General features: G+C 45.8%; 1 protein-coding gene across 2 annotated transcripts in view; it reads left to right on the forward strand.

Annotated features, from left to right (window-relative positions):
- Positions 1 to 3965: 3965 nt before the first annotated feature.
- Positions 3966 to 22069, forward strand: part of KCNAB1 (potassium voltage-gated channel subfamily A regulatory beta subunit 1) — a 357780-nt gene continuing 339676 nt past the window's right edge. For both annotated transcript variants that reach the window (XM_066589806.1, XM_066589828.1), the window contains exon 1: positions 3966 to 4234. In XM_066589806.1, coding sequence (XP_066445903.1) covers positions 3966 to 4234 — 269 coding nt within the window. The remainder of the gene's footprint in view (positions 4235 to 22069) is intronic.

Below are 22069 nucleotides of genomic sequence, written 5' to 3' on the forward strand. Positions count from 1 at the left end.
CGTCGAGAGAGAGTGAAGCGATGAGAGAGAGAGAGAGAGAGAGAGAGAGAGAGAGAGAAACATCGAGAGAGAGTCTGGGGTCTGTATTAAATGGTTCATAATTGTTTTTATGGAGTCTGATTTAGTGGTGCCATTAAACACCCAAAAATTCACTCTACCTGACAAAGGAAACCCATGCAGGGCTTATATGTTATAAATAGTGATATAAAAACATGGCTGTAGAAAAGTGTATTGGCAGTCATTGAGGAGTGAAAGAAGTTGTCCCCTGACAAGGTGATCAGAGGATGTCCTGGTAGTGGAAGCTCCAGGAAACAGCTCAGGACAGGTCATCAGTAGTTGATTGGTGGGGTCCACCACTTGGAATCCCCAGCAATCAGCTGATCATCCAGCCCACTGTCAGTGAGAGTGATGCCTTCTATTACACTCCCGTCTCTGACTGCAATGAGTATCCAGAAGTGTAATAGAAGGCATCACTTCCATTGAAAGTGCGCCAAACAATCAGCAGGGATGCCAAGCGATGAATCAACTATTGATACCCATGCTGAAGATAGGTAATCGATTATAATTGTCCAGAATATCCCTTTAATAGTAGTATTAATAAATAGCAAGCAGTCTCTATGTACACACAGATGCACACACTAGAACTTGCCCTTCCTAGTGAAACTAAGGTAATTTGGTATAAAACACAAGTCTATGGACAGCTCAATCATAAATGTTTTAAGAGATCTTGGTTTTCTGCAAAGAAACTATCTCCTATGTCCAACTTGTACATTTTTCATAGCTCAGATGATGTTACCTCATTAGGAGGAAGACAGATAGCATTTTCCTTGTCAGTACTAGTTAGGCTACTTTCACATCTGCATTCTAGGGTTCCGTTTTCCTGCTCCATTATGGGAGCATGAAAGGGAGAATCCCCTGGCTGAATGGAACCATCTTATGCCGGAACCGAACAGTATCAAATGGACCCCGTTGACTATAATGGGGTCCGTTCAGTTTCTGTTCAGCTGACCGGCATTTTACCAGGCGAAAAAGTCTTGCATGCATTTTGTACCACAGCTGCGACGAAACATCCAATCAGACCTTTCAATGCAGATGGGAATGCATCCTTATTGTATCTGCCGCCAATCTTAGAGAAGAAAAAATATTTTGTTAGAAAAAAATCAATGTAAGTATCTTGTAACAGGAACGTGTAGTATTCGAACCTGCGTCTGTCACATGACTAGCTAATATGACAGCATTGTTATTAAATTATTTATCTTTTCCACTTTCTGCAGTAAAATGCTGGGTAGAATTATAGTCTTTATTCATACAGTGAAATTTCACTGAAAATCTAAAAATCCAGCACTTCTTTCCAGCACAGAACTGCAATACGATGTGGAATTCAACAAGATCAGCAGAAGACTGAGCACAACTGAATAGAGAAAATTCATATGTACAAACGTTATGGCTATAAATTTTGTAATAACATTGTATTTTGGACTGATATGCTATTTCTACAATATACTTGTCATGGTGCGACTGGTGCCGACTGGGATTGGACGCATGCTCGGGTCTGCATCAAGGCGTCAGCGCTGGATTATGGGATGCCCGTGCAGCATCTGAGGAGTTGGCCCCAGCCTAGGAGACAGCAGAGTAGAGTTTGGGCCTTGTCACAGTGGCTCTACCTCCTCCCACCTGGAGGCTAATTGGTGACACATCCATGGGGCCGAAGACAGGCTATTAAATAAGGGAACCCAATGATAGATTAATTTAGTCCCTTGTGTCATGCATGACGCCATCGTTCCATCTTCTGTGGTGAATCCAGTTGTTGATAAAAAAAGAGTCCGCACACAGGGATTTAACTTTCTGAGCTAAACCGGGAATGGTCGGTGAAGGTCGTTCACTTGAAACAACTTGATTACAATCCAAGAATACACGCCAGTGCATAACTCAAGACGGTGTGACAGGGAGGATTCACGGCTGGACAGAAGAAACCACAATTCTGTTATCTGTGGGTACTGATCCCGGCAACACTCTTCAACTCTCTGCTGGTCAACACTCACATTTAGGGAAAGGTGCGCTGCATGGCGGCTCTTAATTCTCTCGCTCTCTCTGTGTCCAAGGGCGACATTGACATCTCCTGGGTGAAGCCGGCCCAGGGTAGACTTTGGTTATCTCTCAGCCTCTTTGATTCTGGGCCACACAGGGCTGAAGGTGCCTGTATGGCTCCCTTGCAGAACTCCCAACATTCCTCTCTCTTGCAAGCCCAGAACAGAACTCTCTTGCACACACCTTGCAAACACATATATCAAGCATGCTCAGTTGACCACCAACTCGACATAAAACGATACATTTCCAGACAGACATCTCACATACCAGACAGTTAACTCTTTCAGTGGTGCAGCTATGCAATACACATCAGTCATGCAACATAGAAGACACTGACATTACAGTGGACAAATGTAACACACTATTATGGAGGGGCCCCATTGTTGTGGGCCACTACACCGGTGGAGAAACATCTCTCTTCTGTTGCAGCACTGATAGGTTGGCTGAGCTGTCTATCATCTCAGTCAGCCCATCGATGCCTTGCTGAGGGTATTGATTCCGGCCCCTCTTTACAGAGGATACCAGTAATAGAAGGGGATTTCCAGGGGGTTGGGTAGCTTTCTGATGTCATCTCCTGCTTGTGTTCGCTCTTCCATGTGGACAATACGCTGTCCATACACTGTGGATCCATGCCGAAAATCGTACACATACGCGACCATACGCAATTCACTTCGGTGGTCATATGCAGGTCTTCCGCTACAGATATATGCTCACAGTATTTGACCCATTCATATGAGCCCGGCTTAAGGCTGCTTTCAAACCTGCGTTAGAGCCCAGTTCAGGGTTTTCCTCTCTTTTGATTGCAATGGGGTTTCAAAAAATTAAAGCAAACGGATAGGCATGTATTTGCTTGCATTCTGTCAGATTTCCGTTTTTTTTTTACAGAAGAATAGCACAGTCTGGATCTGCCAATATCAATGAACATTATTTTGTGATATTTAATATGTGACTTCGTGACACTTTGTTTTACAGTGTTTAATATTTGCTTTATTAGGGGAAATTAGAGAAAAAAATTATTCCGTTGTTTAGATAGATCAGCAAACCAACAATGAATTTTAGTTGTTTTCACTTATGTAGTAAACTAAAGTAACTGTCACACAAAAGAGAATTTAGAAATTTTTCATATAAATGGATTTTATATTTCCAGGTATTTATTAGAATTTAATACCATGAGTGCTGTTTTAGGTTAAAATAGACGTATGTATTGTAAACCTCAGACCGTCATGGTACATTATGTACTTGACTCTACTTTCTATTCCAATAACATTAATTCTACTGAAACTCCAATATACAAAGAGGATGTTGGAACGGATCAGGCTTCTTTTTTTTTTATCACTGATGATTTAAGTACATTTAATCCCACTCTAGCGTACACTCATGATTACAAAGTAAAGACAGCTCTCACTCTATCAAAATACAAAAGCAAAGGCACAACAGCACATGCACAGCAGTGGTAGAACAATCCCCAGATTAAGGAATCTTCATTGCATTTTTTTTCCAGCTAAATTGATCCAGGCAGAAGTGAAACTCTTCAGAACGGGATTGTATGAGTGACAAGCTGAGCTGCAGCTTCTCTCAGATTTGTACGGCTTACCTGCGCCAGGTGGACTGCTCTTTTTAGCAGTTATAAGAGAAGGGGACTTTCAAGTCTTTGCTTTTGTTAACCCCCTCTTCATCTGAAGGGGCCTGCAATGCATTGGCTTTGCAATGCATTGCTGGCCCCTTCAGAACTGAATTGGTTAAGCTGAATCTAGAGGGATCTAGTTACCTATCCTTGACCTGCGTAAAGCCTAGAAGGGAAGACCAAGCAGTGGGAAAACACAACTACAATATTTCTGATGACAGTGGCATAGTGTTTGGGTGGTAAAAAGGGCACAATGCTGGCAGCACGTACTGGAGCTGTTGGGGGTAAAATTCAGGATGACAGCGCCAAACTGAGGAAGTACTCTGTCGTTTCTTTGGGAAACAAAGCTCCAAAAAGTGTGGCGGAAAATGGGAAAGGCAAGAGGCACAGCGCAGCAGGACAGGTCCAGCCAAGGACTGGGAAGACTGCTCTCCTCTATGAGCTGGAGATGAACTGGTACCTAAGAGTCTGTGAGTTATCTTATGAACATACTGTTGCCTGCAGGACTGGAATGACCTACAGGTAAGTGAGAACATTTCCTTAGTCTATAGAAATATGCAGTAATTTGCTGTTCTCCTCTATATAGTGAATGAACACTGACAAGTAATCCTTTGGTAGTTTTGGCAAACTATTGTCTAGTTACGTGGTTGGTTACACCGAATGATGACCACAGTCATTTCTACAATGTCAGTACTGGACAGATGGTCCAATGGTTCTATTATAGTAAGCAGCCAAAAGTGGGCAATAACTCACTAAGTGCAACAAAGTACAGAATGATGCTGTTTGTTTCAGTGATATAGACCAGATATTATTTACATTATTTTAACTGCTTTTATGTTGCTCTTTTGGTATCTTCTACATGTGACATTTTAATAGTGGAGAAGGGTTACCAAAATTCCATAGGCTGCTAATGGTACTTCTCTGCAAAAAGAGGTCAGTTTAGCAGAGGAAGTCCAACACCTATCACCTATAACACGTAAAGTCTTCCTCCACTTCCATATACCTTTACATACAGTATAGTTCAAATACAGTAAATCCTATGTTACTAAACCATATACTGTACAATTGCAAGAAGAGAAACTGCCGTCTTAAGTATCAGGTAATTTAAGGTAGGGCAAGAACAGGAAATATAAAGAGTATAGGTAACCGACCTTTAACCTGCAGCAAGGAATGAAATTTATCATTACCAACAGAAGTCATTGTCACTGGACACAGGGTCAGTGTAAAAGGGAATGACTCATAAAGAAGCATGTAATCTGTCAGTCACTCCATACCCCAGAGCGGGTGCTGCTGATAATACTGCCGGATTAAGCCCCTGACAATAGCTCAGATCATATTAACCTTGTCACTTCCAGTAGATATTCCCTGTTCTACAAATGATACATTGTTATAGATTTTCAACTGCACAGGGTTAATATGAGTGATAAATTAAGGTGCAAATTACTTAAAGTGTGAGTGTATATATATAAATATATATATATATTTATTTATATATATATGTGTGTGTATAAACTGTACATAATGTATATGTGCATGCATACAGTACTGTGCAGAATTTTTAGGTTGGTATGAAAAAAATGATGTAGATGAGAAGAATCCTTTCAAAAATAGAAGTAGTAAGTTTATTTTCTCAGCTAACAAAATGAGAAGTGAATGAACAAAAGAGAAATCTAAATCAAATCAATATTTAGTTTGACCACATTTTGCCTTCAAAACAGCATCAATTCCTCTAGCTACACTTGCACATAGTTTTTGAAGGAACTCGGCAGGGAGGTTGTTCCAAACATCTTGGATAACCAACCACAGATCTTCTGTGGATGTAGCTTGTTCACATCCTTCTGTTTCTGCATGTAATCCCAGACAGACTCGATAATGTTGAGATCAGGGTACTTTGGGGGTCAAATCATTGTTTCCCGGAATCTCTTTTTCTTCTTTACACTGATAGTACTTAATGACATTGGCTGTATATTTTGGGTCGTTTTCCTGCTGCAGAATGAATTTGAAGCCAATCAGTTGCCTTCCTTATGATATTGCATGATGGATAAGTATCCGTCTGTGTTCCTCAGCATTGAGGACACCATTAATCCTGACCAAATCCACAACTCCATTTGAAATGCAACCCCAAACTTGCAAGGAACCTCCACCATGCTACACTGTTGCCTGAAGACACTGATACTACTCTTCAGCCCTTCAGTGAACAAACTTCTTTCACAGCCAAATATTTCAAATTTTGACTCATCAATCCAGATGAAAAGCTGCCATTTTTCTGCACCTCAGTTTCTATGCTTTTGTGCATAGTTTAGTCACTTGGCCTCCTTTCTGCCTCAAAGGTATGGCTTTTTGGTCACAATTTTTCTATGAAGACAACTTCTGGCCAGATATCTCCAAACAGAAGATGGGTATATCTAATTCCCACTGGTTTCTGCCAGTTCTAATATCGCTGCTGAAAATCTTCAGATTTCAAAAGGAAGAAAGCATGATCTGTCTTTCATCTGCTGCACTAAGTTTCTATGGTTGACTACTGTGTCTACGGTAATGAACATTATGTGTTTCGTCTTACTCCTTCAAAAGAGCTTGCACAGCACACCTTGAAACCCCCATCTGCTTTGAAATCTGTCCCTGGGAGAGACCTTGCTGATGCAGTATAACTACCTTGTGTCTTGTTGCTGATGCAGCGTCCGAGAAGTGGGCCATGGCCTAGGAGACAGCGGGGTAGATTTTGGGCCTTGTCATGGTGGCTGTACCGTCTCCCACCTGGAGGGTAATCGGTGACACGTCCAAGGGTAAGGGCAGGTTAATAAAAGGGAAACCCAATATTGGATTACCTTAGTCTCTGTTGTCACAGGTGACACCACCATTTCTTCTGCAGCGGGGGATTCTTGGATGATGGAGTAAATACTCTCACCCAATGAAGCTCTTTTAAAAAAATCCCGTTACTTTTACAAAAATATCCGAACAACTCGCTTTTTACGTCAACGCTAATATAACCCCTAGATGGAATCCTGTTTGGGTTCGGCTTGCACATAAGAGGACAAATTTCCCGGATCGCTAGCCAGGCTAAAAGAGAGAAATCATTGGCTCAGGTTGCCCTAGAGCAGTGATGGTGAACCTTTTAGAGACCAAGTGTCCAAACTACAACCCAAAACCCACTTATTTACCGCAAAGTGCCAACATCTCAGGGGGCAGGGCTTATCACAACATATGTTTTTTACTTCTGTCATTATAAAAAGGACAGGGATGCTTCAAAATAGACGGGGAGGAACACCCTGTGTTTTTTTCCTAGCTGGAGCACTGGAGTACCATTTGTGCGGATTTTGACTGGATATCAGCCACATACACCACCTAATTTCATACTATGTGGTGCTCCCCCTCACCTCCTCTGAAGGCTTCCTGCTATCAGTGATCTCGGCTTCTGATTTCCAGCGGCCTGTGGTGGTCTCACCTAACCAGCGGCGCCAGACCTGACAAGGCTGCTGGGAACTGGAAGCCAGAGAGCGCTGACAGCAGGAAGCCTTAGGAGAAGGTGAGGGGGAGCGTGCATAGTATAAAATCAGCTGTGGATATGTGGTTGATTTCCAGTAAAATCCACACCAATGGCGCAGATTTTGACTGTTTTTGGATGAAGAAATGCTGCTGAATATGCCACAGAAATTTCCACTGTTGACATTCCACAGCATTTCCACCACATGCAAACATACCCTAAGTCAGTTTGAGGTATACTGCCATGTGCAGAGTGGCTACAGTAGTAATAATGTCCGCCACATTGGCCCTAGTAGTAATAGTGACTCCCACAGTGACCTGCACAGTGGCCTTAGAGCTAACAGTGACCACCACAGTAACCGTAGTACTAACAGTGACCCACACAATGGCATTAGTACTAACAGTGACCCCCATAGTGGCCTCAGTATTAACAGTGACTTTCACAGTGGCCTCAGTAGTAATAGTGTCCCCTATATTTCCATCTGTAATAATGGTGTCCCCTACAACGGCCTTAGTAGTAAAAGTGACCCCCACAGCAGCCTGGGTAGTAATAGTAACCACCATAGTGGCCCTCAGTAGTAATAGTGAGCCCCACAGTGGTCCTCTGTAGTAATAGTGGCCCTCTGTAGTGATACTATTTTTACTGGGGCCTATATAGGGGACACTATTACTAATAGTTTCCACTATATTGGTCACAGTAATAATATTAACCCCACAGTAGCCCCAGTAGTAATTGCGCCCCTCTCCCCACCCAATCCCATATACTTACCTCATCCTTTTCTCTGCAGTGCTGCTGGTGCACATGCTATAGGAAGTGTGTGAACTTGGAATGCTTCTTCCCTCCTCCTCTCCTCCTGCGCAACCAAGGAGGAGAGGTCATAGAATCATGGAATGGTAGAGTTGGAAGGGACCTCCGGGGTCATTGGGTCCAACGCCCTGCTCAGTGCAGGATCACTAAATCATCCCAGACATATATTTGTCCAGCCTTTGTTTGAACACTTCCACTGAGGGAGAACTCACCACCTCCCGTGGTAACCTGTTCCACTCATTGATCACCCCCACTGTCAGGGTGGACACCCACTTGCGTTTTTCGTGCGCATTTTTTTCACGCGATATTGCTGCATTTTTTTAACATGATTGTTAATGGGACTTTCTAATGTTAAAAACGCATTGCACAAAAATCGCAAAGCACAAACTTGCAATGTATTTTTAACATTAGAAAGTCCCATTGACAATCGCGTTAAAAAAACAGCGATATCGCGTGAAAAAAACGCACAAGAAAAACGCAAATGGGTGTTCACCCTCAGAAAGTTTTTTCTAATATTTAACTTTTGAAAATTAGGAGAGTAAGATCTTGGGTGCACACACTAACGTCAGAGTGTGCACCTGGGATCAGCGACACTAGCAGTGCCTTTCCGACATGCTCCCAGCAACATTCTTCATTTCTACAATTCTCCTAAAGCCCCTGTTATAGGTCTAGCATTATATATTAAAAAGACATTTGACAGTTTATTTGGTGATTATTTATTTGCAGTTACAACAATGCAGGATATACATGGAGCAATATACAACATTTAATAGCTCTACGAACCTTCTACTCATCTCCCTCAGCCCAGTTTAAACTACCTATCTGTCATGTCACTGCCAACACACATTTTCTTCAGTTGGTTCTGTCCTGACAAGTTAGGGTTAATATCTTCTGCCTAGACTAGTTTGGGTTAATATCTCCTGTTCTGACTAGTTAGGGTTAATATATCCTTGCTGCTATTGGCTAAGGTAGTGCCTGGGGATTGACAGCTCTGTCAGCTAACCAGTAGGTTCATTGATTATGTGAGCTGTGCTGTGTTTGTTGATTGACAGCTCTGACTACCAATCAGTTTCTCACCTTTCTCCATATAGTCCGTCTCTTCCTTGCTAGAAGTGCCGATTATATTTCAGTATCTCTGGTCTGCACCCTCAGTTTACTTGTCTGTTGTCTGGCTCTTGCCTTCAGGTTAGTTTCATTTTGTCCCTGGTTTCTGTACTATAGTTCCCCTCTGACTCTGGACCTGGCTATGTGCAAATAGTGGGGTCATCCTTTTCAGGATGGTTTCTCCATTCTTCCATTCTTCTATCAGAGGGGTTCAAAGTGTACTGCTTCGTTCGGTCTGCTTCTGCATCTAAGTCCCCTTTATTAGCGTGCTTACATGCCTGTGCTGACTGCTCCAGTACCTTGTTATCCATAGTTTTGTTAGCAGTCCAGGGTAAATGTGACACTACCCAAGTTAACCGCCAAACAGACATCAGACAGGGCACAAGGCAGGAATGCCCACTTTCCCTGGCACTTTTTGCCTTGGCAATGGAACCCTTGGCCCATATAATTAGGTCTACCCCAAATATCACTGGCCTTAACCTAGGTAAATGGAACTATAAAATCAGTTTGTTGGTGGATGACACACTCCTTACACTTACCAAAGTGCTCACCTCCCTTCCTAATGTTGTTGCGGTACTGGACTCTTTTGCAGCAGTCTCAGGCTTAGCAGTTAATATGGACAAGACTGTAGCCTCATTAGTCTCTATGTAATATTTGATATCCTAATAAAAGTTCTTGAAACTAAATGTAACTCTTCTCTAAAGAAGACATTATCATTTTGTAACCCGAACTACACTTTTCAGTGGATTTACAGGTTTCCTTTTTATGGCTCTTCTCCCTTAGTACATGTTTAAAAATTCTGGTAATCTCTTTCTCTTGTTGCTTTACTATCTTAGATAATCATTGTATTATTTCTGTAATGAAAAACACAAATTCATCCACTTTTCTTGTTTGCTTTTTAATGAGTGGTGTAAAGCATTGGGGATAGCAGATCCACTGTATATGTCTAAACCAGTGATAAGTAGAGATGAGCGAGCGTACTCGGAAAAGCACTACTCGCTCGAGTAATGTGCTTTATCCGAGTATCGCTGTGCTCGTCCCTTAAGATTCGGGTGCCGCTGCGGCTGACAGGTGAGTCGCAGCGGGGAGCAGGGGAGAACGGGCGGGAGAGAGGGAGAGAAAGATCTCCCCTCCGTTCCTCCCCGCTCTCCCCTGCAGCTCCCCGCTCCGTGCCGGCACCCGAATCTTCAGACCCGAGCACAGCGATACTCGGATAAAGCAAATTACTCGAGCGAGTAGTGCTTTTCCGAGTACGCTCGCTCATCTCTAGTGATAAGGCAAGAAACAGATTTTGGATTATTGTAGACTTCCCTTTCGAAAGTGGAGCTAAGCTACAGTCACTAATCATATCTTAGCCATTAAGGGCTCTTTCACACAAGTGCATAAACGGCAATAGCGTTTTTACGGTTTCACGCCTGCTCCGTATAAGCGCCTGAATGGGCATTTTTCAGCGATCACGGACAGCATTTTCTCGTCCATTCACACGACCACGAGTGTTGTTTTTAGCAAAAAAATACGCTGCGCCCCGGAAAACCCTCGCTCTGCCAAAATCCTCAGGATGCCTTCCAGTGCCTATACAGAGGCACCTGTAAGCTTTTCGCAGCGTTGGACGCTGCAAAAATGCCTCCCCCTCCCTTCTCTTTCCCTGCTCCCATAGGAGTCTATGGGACCCGCCGGCGTATGTTGGCCAAAACATAGTTTCAGAACTATCTTTTGGCTGAGCATACATATGCGCTGGCCGAGTATATGTTCTATTTTTCACGCTGCCGGTGTATTTACGCACCGTATATTCACCCGTGTGAACAGCTGCATTAGAAACCAATGCTTCACATGGGTACCGTATATGCACCCGGGCGTGAAATTGTGGCGTATATGCGCTCGTGCGAATAAAGCCTAAAGCTTACCTGTCATCACAATGTGCTGCCTATTACAGGTCTGTTCATCAGTAATACCAAACAGCATAAAAAATGATGTGTCAGTGGGTTTATAGCTAGATTACAGAATGGTAGCTCACTGGGGTCGCTGGGGTCCTGGGTTCAAATCCCAGTAAGGACAACATCTGCATAGAGTTTGTGGGTTTTCTCTGGGTTCCTCCCACACTCCGAAAACATACCAATAGTTTACCTTAGATTGAGTTGCGGAATAAGGGATTTCTCGTAGGTTGCCATGTTGTTGCTCCCACAAATTGTGCAAAATACATGTGCAAGAAAAATCAAAGCATGTTCTATCTTGGCGCATGTTACTTCCTGTGTGCCATGTGCGTGTCTCTCACGGCGAATTGCAGCACACATTTATAGAGTACATACTTAGGCCTGACTTAGACAGTGAATTACAGCCTAAGTATGCACCATATAAATGTGTTAAATAAATACATTACCGTGGGCTCGTAGTTATAGGGTTGCCACTAAATCCCCCCCAAATACAGACTAAGGTAAAAAAAAAAGGACATGTTTTGGGAATGCGGCTTAACACAGTGTGGGGCCGTTCACATCGACCGTAATTGGGAAGCGAGATGCAATACAACATGTAGCTGAAGCTGCTGCCACCGAAGGCTTTGGGTACAGAATTTCACCCATGTGAAAGGTCCCTGTGATATTACAGATACACAGCACATAGTACAGCTATCCTACATGCATATCTCAGCAGATAAACTGTACAGTGGGGATGACAACCTGAATTTTTCTTATTTGCCTAGACAACTTATCCGAAAATCACGGATGGCCAGCATTTTCTACAGAGACATTGGAAAACCTATATTGAACGATAACGATTATAATACATGTTTAAACAGATGGGTGTGTTTTAGTCCCGTTATGCGGCCGAGAAAATCACGTCCGCGGAATGGAACGAAACAAAGCCATTGATTTCAATGGTTTCGTTTTCACTATCGGGATTCTCATGTGTTAATACTACATGCGAGAAAGATATGGCAGGACCTATCTTCCCAATTTTTAAAAAAAAACTCATGCACAATAGGGCGGGGTTTGAACAGTCCGAAGAAAAAAAAACTAAACAAGTTGATGCGCTAATGCGAACCGTAGCTGGGAGTGTATTAGGCATGCGCCTAAGTGTTTTTGCCCTTATAGGTCATATATGATGATCTCATTACCAGCATTTACTGTGAGCTGTAAAATGACGATAATGACAGACATAATACCCTGCTGAACTACTACCAGGCTTAAAAAATTTACGGACCCATTTTTCAAGGACACTCTGAAGAAGGTCAGCTGTTTGTACGGACTGTCCAAGAATTTCTGGATAGTTGGCAGCCCTGCTGTACAGTATCTGCTCTATGTTCACTGTTTCTACTGGCACTGGCCTCACAATGAAAGTACCAGCCAGGCCAATAATCTGCCAGCTGGTGGCAACCCTACATGGTTATCCTGGTGGTATGCTCCCTTCACCACTTCCCACTGGCCCTCTACACCAACGCAACCGCCGTGTTTTAATACGGTGAATTAATAACTAAGTACCCACGATAAAGATTCAAGTAATAAATGAACACTACTGAAATCCTTCTGCCTAATCTGTTCTGTAGTCCTTCTAGCATCCTGGTATTAATAACTGAGTTCACATCACTAATGATAAATGATCATAAAGACAAAAAGCAATCAGCTGAAGCTCAGAACAAACACTGCAGCAGCTGTGCATATAGTTTACCTAGAAGAGAGCAATATCTATCTATTTAGGGCAATTACTTCCTTCCACTGTTTATTCCCAGGAAAGTAATGTGGTTAATCAAATCAGTCTTTTCACTGTGAAAGGAGAATCCATGCATCCCATATATATATATATATATATCCATGTATCACAAGCAGATTGTATCTTCCATAGGTTCCATTGCACATGACACCTGTTTTGGCTCCACCATACGAGCGTATGCGCAATTGCACATGCTTCTGTGCAACATGTTTGAGCTATGAACAAGGTTGATTTGCGTATCTAAACATTTTAATGTACTTTTTCTGCACGCTGGGCATATTCATTTGATTGCAGCAGATGAACATGCCATGATTGAAATGGCTATTCAGCTTGGTGAGGTCCAGATGTGTTCTTTTTCCAGTGGAATTGCACTAGACATTACTAGAGATGAGCGAGCACCAAAATGCTCGGGTGCTCGTTACTTGGGACGAAATTTTCGCGATGCTCGAGGGTTCGTTTCGAATAACGAACCCCATTGAAGTCAATGGGCGACTCGAGCATTTTTGTATATCGCCGATGCTCGCTAAGGTTTCCATTTGTGAAAATCTGGGCAATTCAAGAAAGTGATGGGAACGACACAGAAACGGATAGGGCAGGCAAGGGGCTACATGTTGGGCTGCATCTCAGGTTCCCAGGTCCCACTATTAAAGGAGATGTCCCGCGCCGAAACAGGTTTTTTTTTTTTTTAAACCCCCCCCCGTTCGGTGCGAGACAACCCCGATGCAGGGGTTAAAAAAACCACCCGCACAGCGCTTACCTGAATCCCGGCGGTCCGGCGTCTTCATACTCACCTGCTGAAGATGGCCGCCGGGATCCTCTGTCTTCATGGACCGCAGGGCTTCTGTGCGGTCCATTGCCGATTCCAGCCTCCTGATTGGCTGGAATCGGCACGTGACGGGGCGGAGCTACACGGAGCCCCATTCAGAAAAGAAGAAGACCCGGACTGCGCAAGCGCGGCTAATTTGGCCATCGGAGGGCGAAAATTAGTCGGCACCATGGAGACGAGGACGCCAGCAACGGAGCAGGTAAGTATAAAACTTTTTATAACTTCTGTATGGCTCATAATTAATGCACAATGTACATTACAAAGTGCATTAATATGGCCATACAGAAGTGTATAGACCCACTTGCTGCCTCGGGACAACCCCTTTAAGCCACAATAGCAGCAAGAGTGCCCCCCCCCCTCCCAACAACTTTTACTTCTGAAAAGCCCTCATTAGCAATGCATACCTTAGCTAAGCACCACACTACCTCCAACAAAGCACAATCACTGCCTGCATGACACTTCGCTGCCACTTCTCCTGGGTTACATGCTGCCCAACCCCTCCGCACAACCCAGTGTCCACAGCGCACACCAAAGTATCCCTGCGCAGCCTTCAGCTGCCCTCATGCCACACGCTGGCCTCATAGCCACACCACCCTCTTGTCTATTTATAAGTGCGTCTGCCATGAGGAGGAACCGCAGGCACACACTGCAGAGGGTTGGCACGGCTAGGCAGCGACCCTCTTTAAAAGGGGCGGGGCGATAGCCCACAATGCTGCACAGAAGCAATGAGAAATCCAATCCTGTGCCACCTCCATCTGGAGCTGCACACGTGGCCATAGCAATGGGGAACCTATGTGCCACACACTATTCATTCTGTCAAGGTGTCTGCATGCCCCAGTCAGACCGCGGTTTTTTATAAATAGTCACAGGCAGGTACAACTCCGCAATGGGAATTCCGTGTGCACCCACAACAGGGGTGGCTCCCCGGAACCCACCGGCGGTACATAAATATATCCCATTGCATTGCCCATCACAGCTGAGGTAATGTCATGTTAAATGCAGGTGGGCTTCGGCCCACACTGCATGCCCCAGTCAGACTGGGGTTCTTTAGAAGTAGACACATGCAGTTACAACTCCCTGTGGACCCACAGCATGGGTGGCTCCCTGGAACCCACCGGCGGTACATAAATATATCCCATTGCAGTGCCCAGCACAGCTGAGGTAATGTCATGTTAAATGCAGGTAGGCTTCGGCCCACACTGCATGCCCCAGTCAGACTGGGGTTCTTTAGAAGTGGACACATGCAGTTACAACTCCGTGTGGACCGACAGCATGGGTGGGTGCCAGGAAGCCACCGGCGGTACATAAATATATCCCATTGCAGTGCCCAGCACAGCTGATGTAACGTCAGCTTTAATGCAGGTGGGCAAAAAATTTATTGGATTACATTGTAGGCGAGGGCCCCAAAAAATTGGTGTACCAACAGTACTAATGTACCTCAGAAAAATTGCCCATGCCCAACCAAGAGGGCAGGTGAAACCCAATAATCGCTTTGGTTAATGTGGCTTAATTTGTAACTAGGCCTGGAGGCAGCCCAGTTAAAATAAAAATTGGTTCAGGTGCAAGTTTCAACGCTTTGATGAGCATTGAAACGTATAAAAATGGTTTACAAAAATTATATGACTGAGCCTTGTGGGACTAAGAAAAATTGCCCGTTCGGCGTGATTATGTGAGGTTTCAGGAGGAGGATGAATATAATACACAGATTGATGAAGCTAAAAGGTCCCAGTTTTTGATGGTGATAGAGAACGATGCTTCCATCCCCGGGTGCAGCCTACGTATTGTTTAGGTATCGCTGCTGTCCGCTGGTGAAGAAAAGTCTGGGGAAATCCAGGCTTTGTTCATCTTTATGAGTGTAAGCCTGTCGGCACTGTCGGTTGACAGGCGGGTACGCTTATATGTGATGATTCCCCCAGCCGCACTAAACACCCTTTCTGACAAGACGCTAGCCGCAGGACAAGCAAGCACCTCCAGGGCATAGAGCGCGAGTTCAGGCCACGTGTCCAGCTTCGATACCCAGTAGCTGTAGGGGGCAGAGGCGTCACGGAGGACGGTCGTGCGATAGGCTACGTACTCCCTCACCATCCTTTTACAGTGCTCCCGCCGACTCAGCCTTGACTGGGGAGCGGTGACACAGTCTTGCTGGGGAGCCAGAAAGCTGTCAAAGGCCTTAGAGAGTGTTCCCCTGCCTGTGCTGTACATGCTGCCTGATCTCCGCGCCTCCCCTGCTACCTGGCCCTTGGAACTGCGCCTTCTGCCACTAGCGCTGTCGGATGGGAATTTTACCATCAGCTTGTCCACCAGGGTCCTGTGGTATAGCATCACTCTCGAACCCCTTTCCTCTTCGGGTATGAGAGTGGAAAGGTTCTCCTTATACCGTGGGTCGAGCAGTGTGTACACCCAGTAATCCGTAGTGGCCAGAGTGCGTGTAACGCGAGGGTCACGAGAAAGGCATCCTAACATGAAGTCAGCCATGTGTGCCAGGGTACCTGTACGCAACACATGGCTGTCCTCACTAGGAAGATCACTATCAGGATCCTCCTCCTCCTCCTCAGGCCATACACGCGGAAAGGATGACAGGCAAGCAGCATGGGTACCCTCAGCAGTGGGCCAAGCTGTCTCTTCCCCCTCCTCCTCGTGCTCCTCCTCCTCCTCAATGCGCTGAGATGTAGACAGGAGGGTGCTCTGACTATCCAGCGACATACTGTCTTCCCCCGCCTCCGTTTCCGAGCGCAAAGCGTCTGCCTTTATGCTTTGCAGGGAACTTCTCAAGAGGCATAGCAGAGGAATGGTGACGCTAATGATTGCAGCATCGCCGCTCACCATCTGGGTAGACTCCTCAAAGTTTCCAAGGACCTGGCAGATGTCTGCCAACCAGGCCCACTCTTCTGTAAAGAATTGAGGAGGCTGACTCCCACTGCGCCGCCCATGTTGGAGTTGGTATTCCACTATAGGTCTACGCTGCTCATAGAGCCTGGCCAACATGTAGAGCGTAGAGTTCCACCGTGTGGGCACGTCGCACAGCAGTCGGTGCACTGGCAGATTAAACCGATGTTGCAGGGTGTGCAGTGTGGCAGCGTCTGTGTGGGACTTGCGGAAATGTGCGCAGAGCCGCCGCACCTTTCCGAGCAGGTCTGACAAGCGTGGGTAGCTTTTCAGAAAGCGCTGAACCACCAAATTAAAGACGTGGGCCAGGCATGGCACGTGCGTGAGGCTGCCGAGCTGCTGAGCCGCCACCAGGTTACGGCCATTGTCACACACGACCATGCCCGGTTGGAGGCTCAGCGGCGCAAGCCAGCGGTCGGTCTGCTCTGTCAGACCCTGCAGCAGTTCGTGGGCCATGTGCCTTTTCTCTCCTAAGCTGAGTAGTTTCAGCACGGCCTGCTGACGCTTGGCCACCGCTGTGCTGCCACGCAGCGCGACACCGACTGCTGGCGACGTGCTGCTGACACATCTTGATTGCGAGACAGAGGTTGCGTAGGAGGAGGAGGAGGAGGGTGGTTTAGTGGAGGAAGCATACACCGCCGCAGATACCACCACCGAGCTGGGACCCGCAATTCTGGGGATGGGTAGGACGTGAGCGGTCCCAGGCTCTGACTCTGTCCCAGACTCCACTAAATTCACCCAATGTGCCGTCAGGGAGATATAGTGGCCCTGCCCGCCTGTGCTTGTCCACGTGTCCGTTGTTAAGTGGACCTTGGCAGTAACCGCGTTGGTGAGGGCGCGTACAATGCTGCGGGAGACGTGGTCGTGCAGGGCTGGGACGGCACATCGGGAAAAGTAGTGGCGACTGGGAACCGAATAGTGCGGGGCTGCCGCCGCCATCATGCTTTTGAAAGCCTCCATTTCCACAAGCCTATACGGCAGCATCTCCAGGCTGATCAATTTGGCTATGTGCACGTTTAACGCTTGAGCGTGCGGGTGCATGGCGGCGTACTTGCGCTCGCGCTCAAACACCTGCGCTAGCAACGGCTGGACGGTGCGCTGAGAGACATTGGTGGATGGGGCCGAGGACAGCGGAGGTGAGGGTGTGAGTGCAGGCCAGGAGACGGTAGTGCCTGTGTCCTGAGAGGGGGGTTGGATCTCAGTGGCAGGTTGGGGCACAGGGGGAGAGGCAGTGGTGCAAACCGGAGGTGGTGAACGGCCTTCGTCCCACCTTGTGGGGTGCTTGGCTATCATACGTCTGCGCATGCTGGTGGTGGTGAGGCTGGTGGTGGTGGCTCCCCGGCTGATCTTGGCGTGACAAAGGTTGCACACCACTGTTCGTCGGTCGTCTGCACTCTCAGTGAAAAACTGCCAGACCTTTGAGCACCTCGGCCTCTGCAGGGTGGCATGGCGCGAGGGGGCGCTTTGGAAAACAGTTGGTGGATTATTCAGTCTGGCCCTGCCTCTACCCCTGGCCACCGCACTGGCTCTTCCAACCTGCCCTGCTGCTGCACTTGCCTCCCCCTCTGAAGACCTGTCCTCAGTAGGCTTAGCAAACCAGGTGGGGTCAGTCACCTCATCGTCCTGCTGCTCTTCCTCCGAATCCTCTGTTGCGCTCCTCCCTCGGACTTACTCCAATTACTACTACCTGAGTGATAGACAACTGTGTCTCATCATCATCATCCTCCTCACCCACTGAAACCTCTTGAGACAGTTGCCGGAAGTCCCCAGCCTCATCCCCCGGACCCCGGGAACTTTCCAAACGTTGGGCATCGGTCACGACAAACTCCTCTGGTGGGAGAGGAACCATTGTTGCCCATTCTGGGCAGGTGCCCGAGAACAGTTTCTGGGAGTCTGCCTGCTCCTCAGAATGTGTCATTGTAATGGAGTGAGGAGGCTGGGAGGAAGGAGGAGCAGCAGCCAGAGGATTCAGAGTTGCAGCAGTGGACGGCGTAGAACTCTGGGTGGTCGATAGATTGCTGGATGCACTTTCTGCCATCCACGACAGGACCTGCTCACGCTGCTCATTTTCTAATAAAGGTCTACCGTGTGGACCCATTCATTGTGAGATGAATGTGGGGACGCCAGAAACGTGCCTTTCTCCTAATCCCGCAGCAGTCGGCTGCGATACACCTGGATCAGGAGCTCGGCCTGTGCCCACACCCTGACTTGGGCCTCCGCGTCCTCGCCCGCGTCCACGTCCTCTAGGCCTACGCCTACCCCTCAGCATGGTGTATTACCAGTAGTGCAGAAACAGAACGCTGTAATTAAATGTGCCGCTTATTGGCCTGTGGTTGGAGGCTGACTTCGCTTACGGAACGCACAGCAGAGCCAGGAAAGAATTTTGCGCAAGCCTGCTGTTACACTTAGCTGGCTGCGTATTAATTAGGACTACTACCCCCAGCAGAGACGCAGTACAGTCAGGACGGTCACAGGCAGCCCAAATATATTTTTTTGTCCCAAATTTTTTTGGAAAAGTCCACTGCCTATATAGACAGTATATGTGTTTCACGTTTTTCACTGTACCTGCCTCAGCACTACTGGCCCTATACTATGTAAAATTACTGCAGACTGTTTCCCTCTGGACAGGATGACAGCAATGATGTAACGGGCAACGCAGAGCCAGGAAAGAATTTTGCGCAAGCCTGCTGTAACACTTAGCTGGCTGCGTATTAATTAGGACTACTACCCCCAGCAGAGACGCAGTACAGTCAGGACGGTCACAGGCAGCCGAAATATATTTTTTTGTCCCAAATTTTTTGGAAAAGCCCACTGCCTATATAGACAGTATATGTCTTTCACGTTTTTCACTGTCCCTGCTCAGCACTACTGGCCCTATACTATGTAAAATTACTGCAGACTGAGGACGCAATGCTCTGCATGGCCGATATACAAAAAAAAAAAAGTGCAACACTGCAAAAAGCAGCCTCAACAGTACTGCGCACGGTCAGATGTGGCCCTAAGAAGGACCGTTGGGGTTCTTGAAGCCTAAAATCACTCCTAACACTCTCCCTATAGCAGCTCCAGCATCAGCAGCACTTTCCCTGAGTTATGTCAGAATGCATCTGTGGCGAGCCGCGGGAGGGGCCGATTTATATACTCGGGTGACACCTGATCTCGCCAACCACTCACTGCAGGGGGGTGGTATAGGGCTTGAACGTCGCAGGGGGAAGTTGTAATGCCTTCCCTGACTTTCTATTGGCCAGAGAAGCGCGCTAACGTCTCAGAGATGAAAGTGAAAGTAACTCGAACATCGCGTGGTGCTCGCCTCGAGTAACGAGCATCTCGAACACGCTAATACTCGAACGAGTATCAAGCTCGGACGAGTACGTTCGCTCATCTCTAGACATTACGCTTTTGCACACCTCCAATGGAATTCTTTTGGAATCTTTGCTGTGCAAATGTGTAGGGAGATAGAGAATGTCCTATGCTTTTGCTGGAAATGCGTTCTCAAAAATGGAAAATGTGTATAAACCCTTTGATATGAATGGATTCTGTTCTCTGCAAATTGTGCGTGGAAATTTTGCATGTGAAAATACGTTTGCGTCAACAGGCCTTTAGGCCAGTTTCACACGAGCGACTAAATCACATGATTTTCTTGCGATTCGACAGTACAAATCGCATGTATGTGAAGCCTGTGCTTCCTTCACATTAGCGATATTTTGCAGCTTGCGATATTGCGAGGAAAAAAAATTGCAGGCTGCTAAATATTACTGCGATTTGCGATGTTTTGTAGCCCATGTTTCCCTATGGAGCCTTCCTTTCTGTTGTTAATGTCCACATGATTGCTTTTTGCTAGATGATTTTTCTTGATCACACCATTCTCGTTATACTCTCCCCAGCATTTCACAAGAAAACACTACAAAGTTGGTAGTTTTAACCCTTTCCAATCCAATTTGTATCCTGGTTTTCCTAGGGAGCTTACTCTTTTTCTGCCGTTATACAACAGCGCTATATGCTGGCTAAAGCCAGTACTGCATGAAGTGACATGCTGGATAGGCTCTGACAGCATAAAGGCTGGCAATATACAGTAAGAGAACCCCGACGGACGTCTTCCAACATCAGAGCTGTACAGCCTTAAATCATAATGTCTTCAGAAGTCAGACAGTAGATTGGAAAGGGTTAAAATAATGACTGATGACCAGGCCTTGTTTGAAATCTCTCAGATTGTTCAATTTTCCCAATCTAATTTGGATTTGCACTTAAAATGATCCACTAAATATGCTTACTTGATTTTATGCGGTACTCCAGGGTCATGTGTATAGTTTCTATACATAGAAGCTTTAATCATGAAAAGGCTGGTGTCTGTAAGGGTACTTTTACATTGGATGAATGTTGGGCTCCGAAACGCCTTATTTTTGCTCATTTTGACGTTTCTTTGGCAAGAGATGGGAAAGACAGGAAAGATGGCTAGCACTGATGGAAACTCCAAGGTTTATAAAGTCTGGGATTGTCACCCAGAAACAGTTATAAGTGGGGGGAAAAGGATACAAATGACATAGAATTAGCGGTGAGTTTTCTTATATGTTAGAACATTTTTAAGATTAGAATCCCTACATTTGAGTATATGAATATATTATCTATTATACTGATATATGACAAGTGTGTGCTCCTGTTGTTATCTACTTAAAGGGTCACAAACTTTTCACACAACCTCTGCTCATCTAATGGCTTGTGTGTGTCTCAATAGTCTTACAATTTACTTTCATTAAAATATTTTGGTTTTACCATTGTAAATCAAGGCTAAGCCACCAAGCCTTTCCTTCCATCTTCCCTGCAGTCCCTTGCCTGTTAGGCATTGAACTTCTGTAGTAACTAGGATGCTTTCTTAGCTGTGGGGGAGAGCTTCCTACACTGACAGGCTGACATATCTGTAGAAACTCTGTAAATAATCTCCACCTTCTCTGCCTCTCCTGCTGTGCATATTACTTTGGGTTTGCTAATCATTTGTCCAAAATGTCTCTAAATGCCCAACTCCTACAATAATCCTAGGACAGCATAGTAGTGGGTATTTAAATACTTCCTCCCTACTGATTGGACCAGATACAGAGCAATGCAACATGGGAAGTGTGGGAAAGAAAGGACAGGACAGTGAACTACTGACAGAATGCTACGCTTGCTACACGCCTCTTGTCTGAAAGTGGATTGCAAACAGCAGGGTGCAAACACCAGCAAATGAGGGGTTAAGGAGAACCTGGTCTATTTTAGAAAACTAGTTGAAAACCCTGATACACTTTAAACTATATAATGGTATAATATAGAATGCAAGCATCCGGCCAGGTCCTAGTAAAACTGCGGACTTCAGAGGGTTATGACTGAGATTGCTAGAACTTTGAAATAAAAGCCTATCTAAAATAAACTTGTCAGGAATACCTTCAAAAGCATGAAATAAAAGCAGAGTAAGAGGAGACCTGCTTCCACATGCTAATCTGCAATGTATGTTAATCATCTGCTTCCTGAGGATTTAGTAAAGCCCAGCATTTTGCTTTTAGCATACTCTGGGAACTGCAAT

This window comes from Eleutherodactylus coqui, chromosome 1 (genome assembly GCF_035609145.1).
Source record: "Eleutherodactylus coqui strain aEleCoq1 chromosome 1, aEleCoq1.hap1, whole genome shotgun sequence".
NCBI classification, from domain to species: Eukaryota; Metazoa; Chordata; class Amphibia; order Anura; family Eleutherodactylidae; genus Eleutherodactylus; species Eleutherodactylus coqui.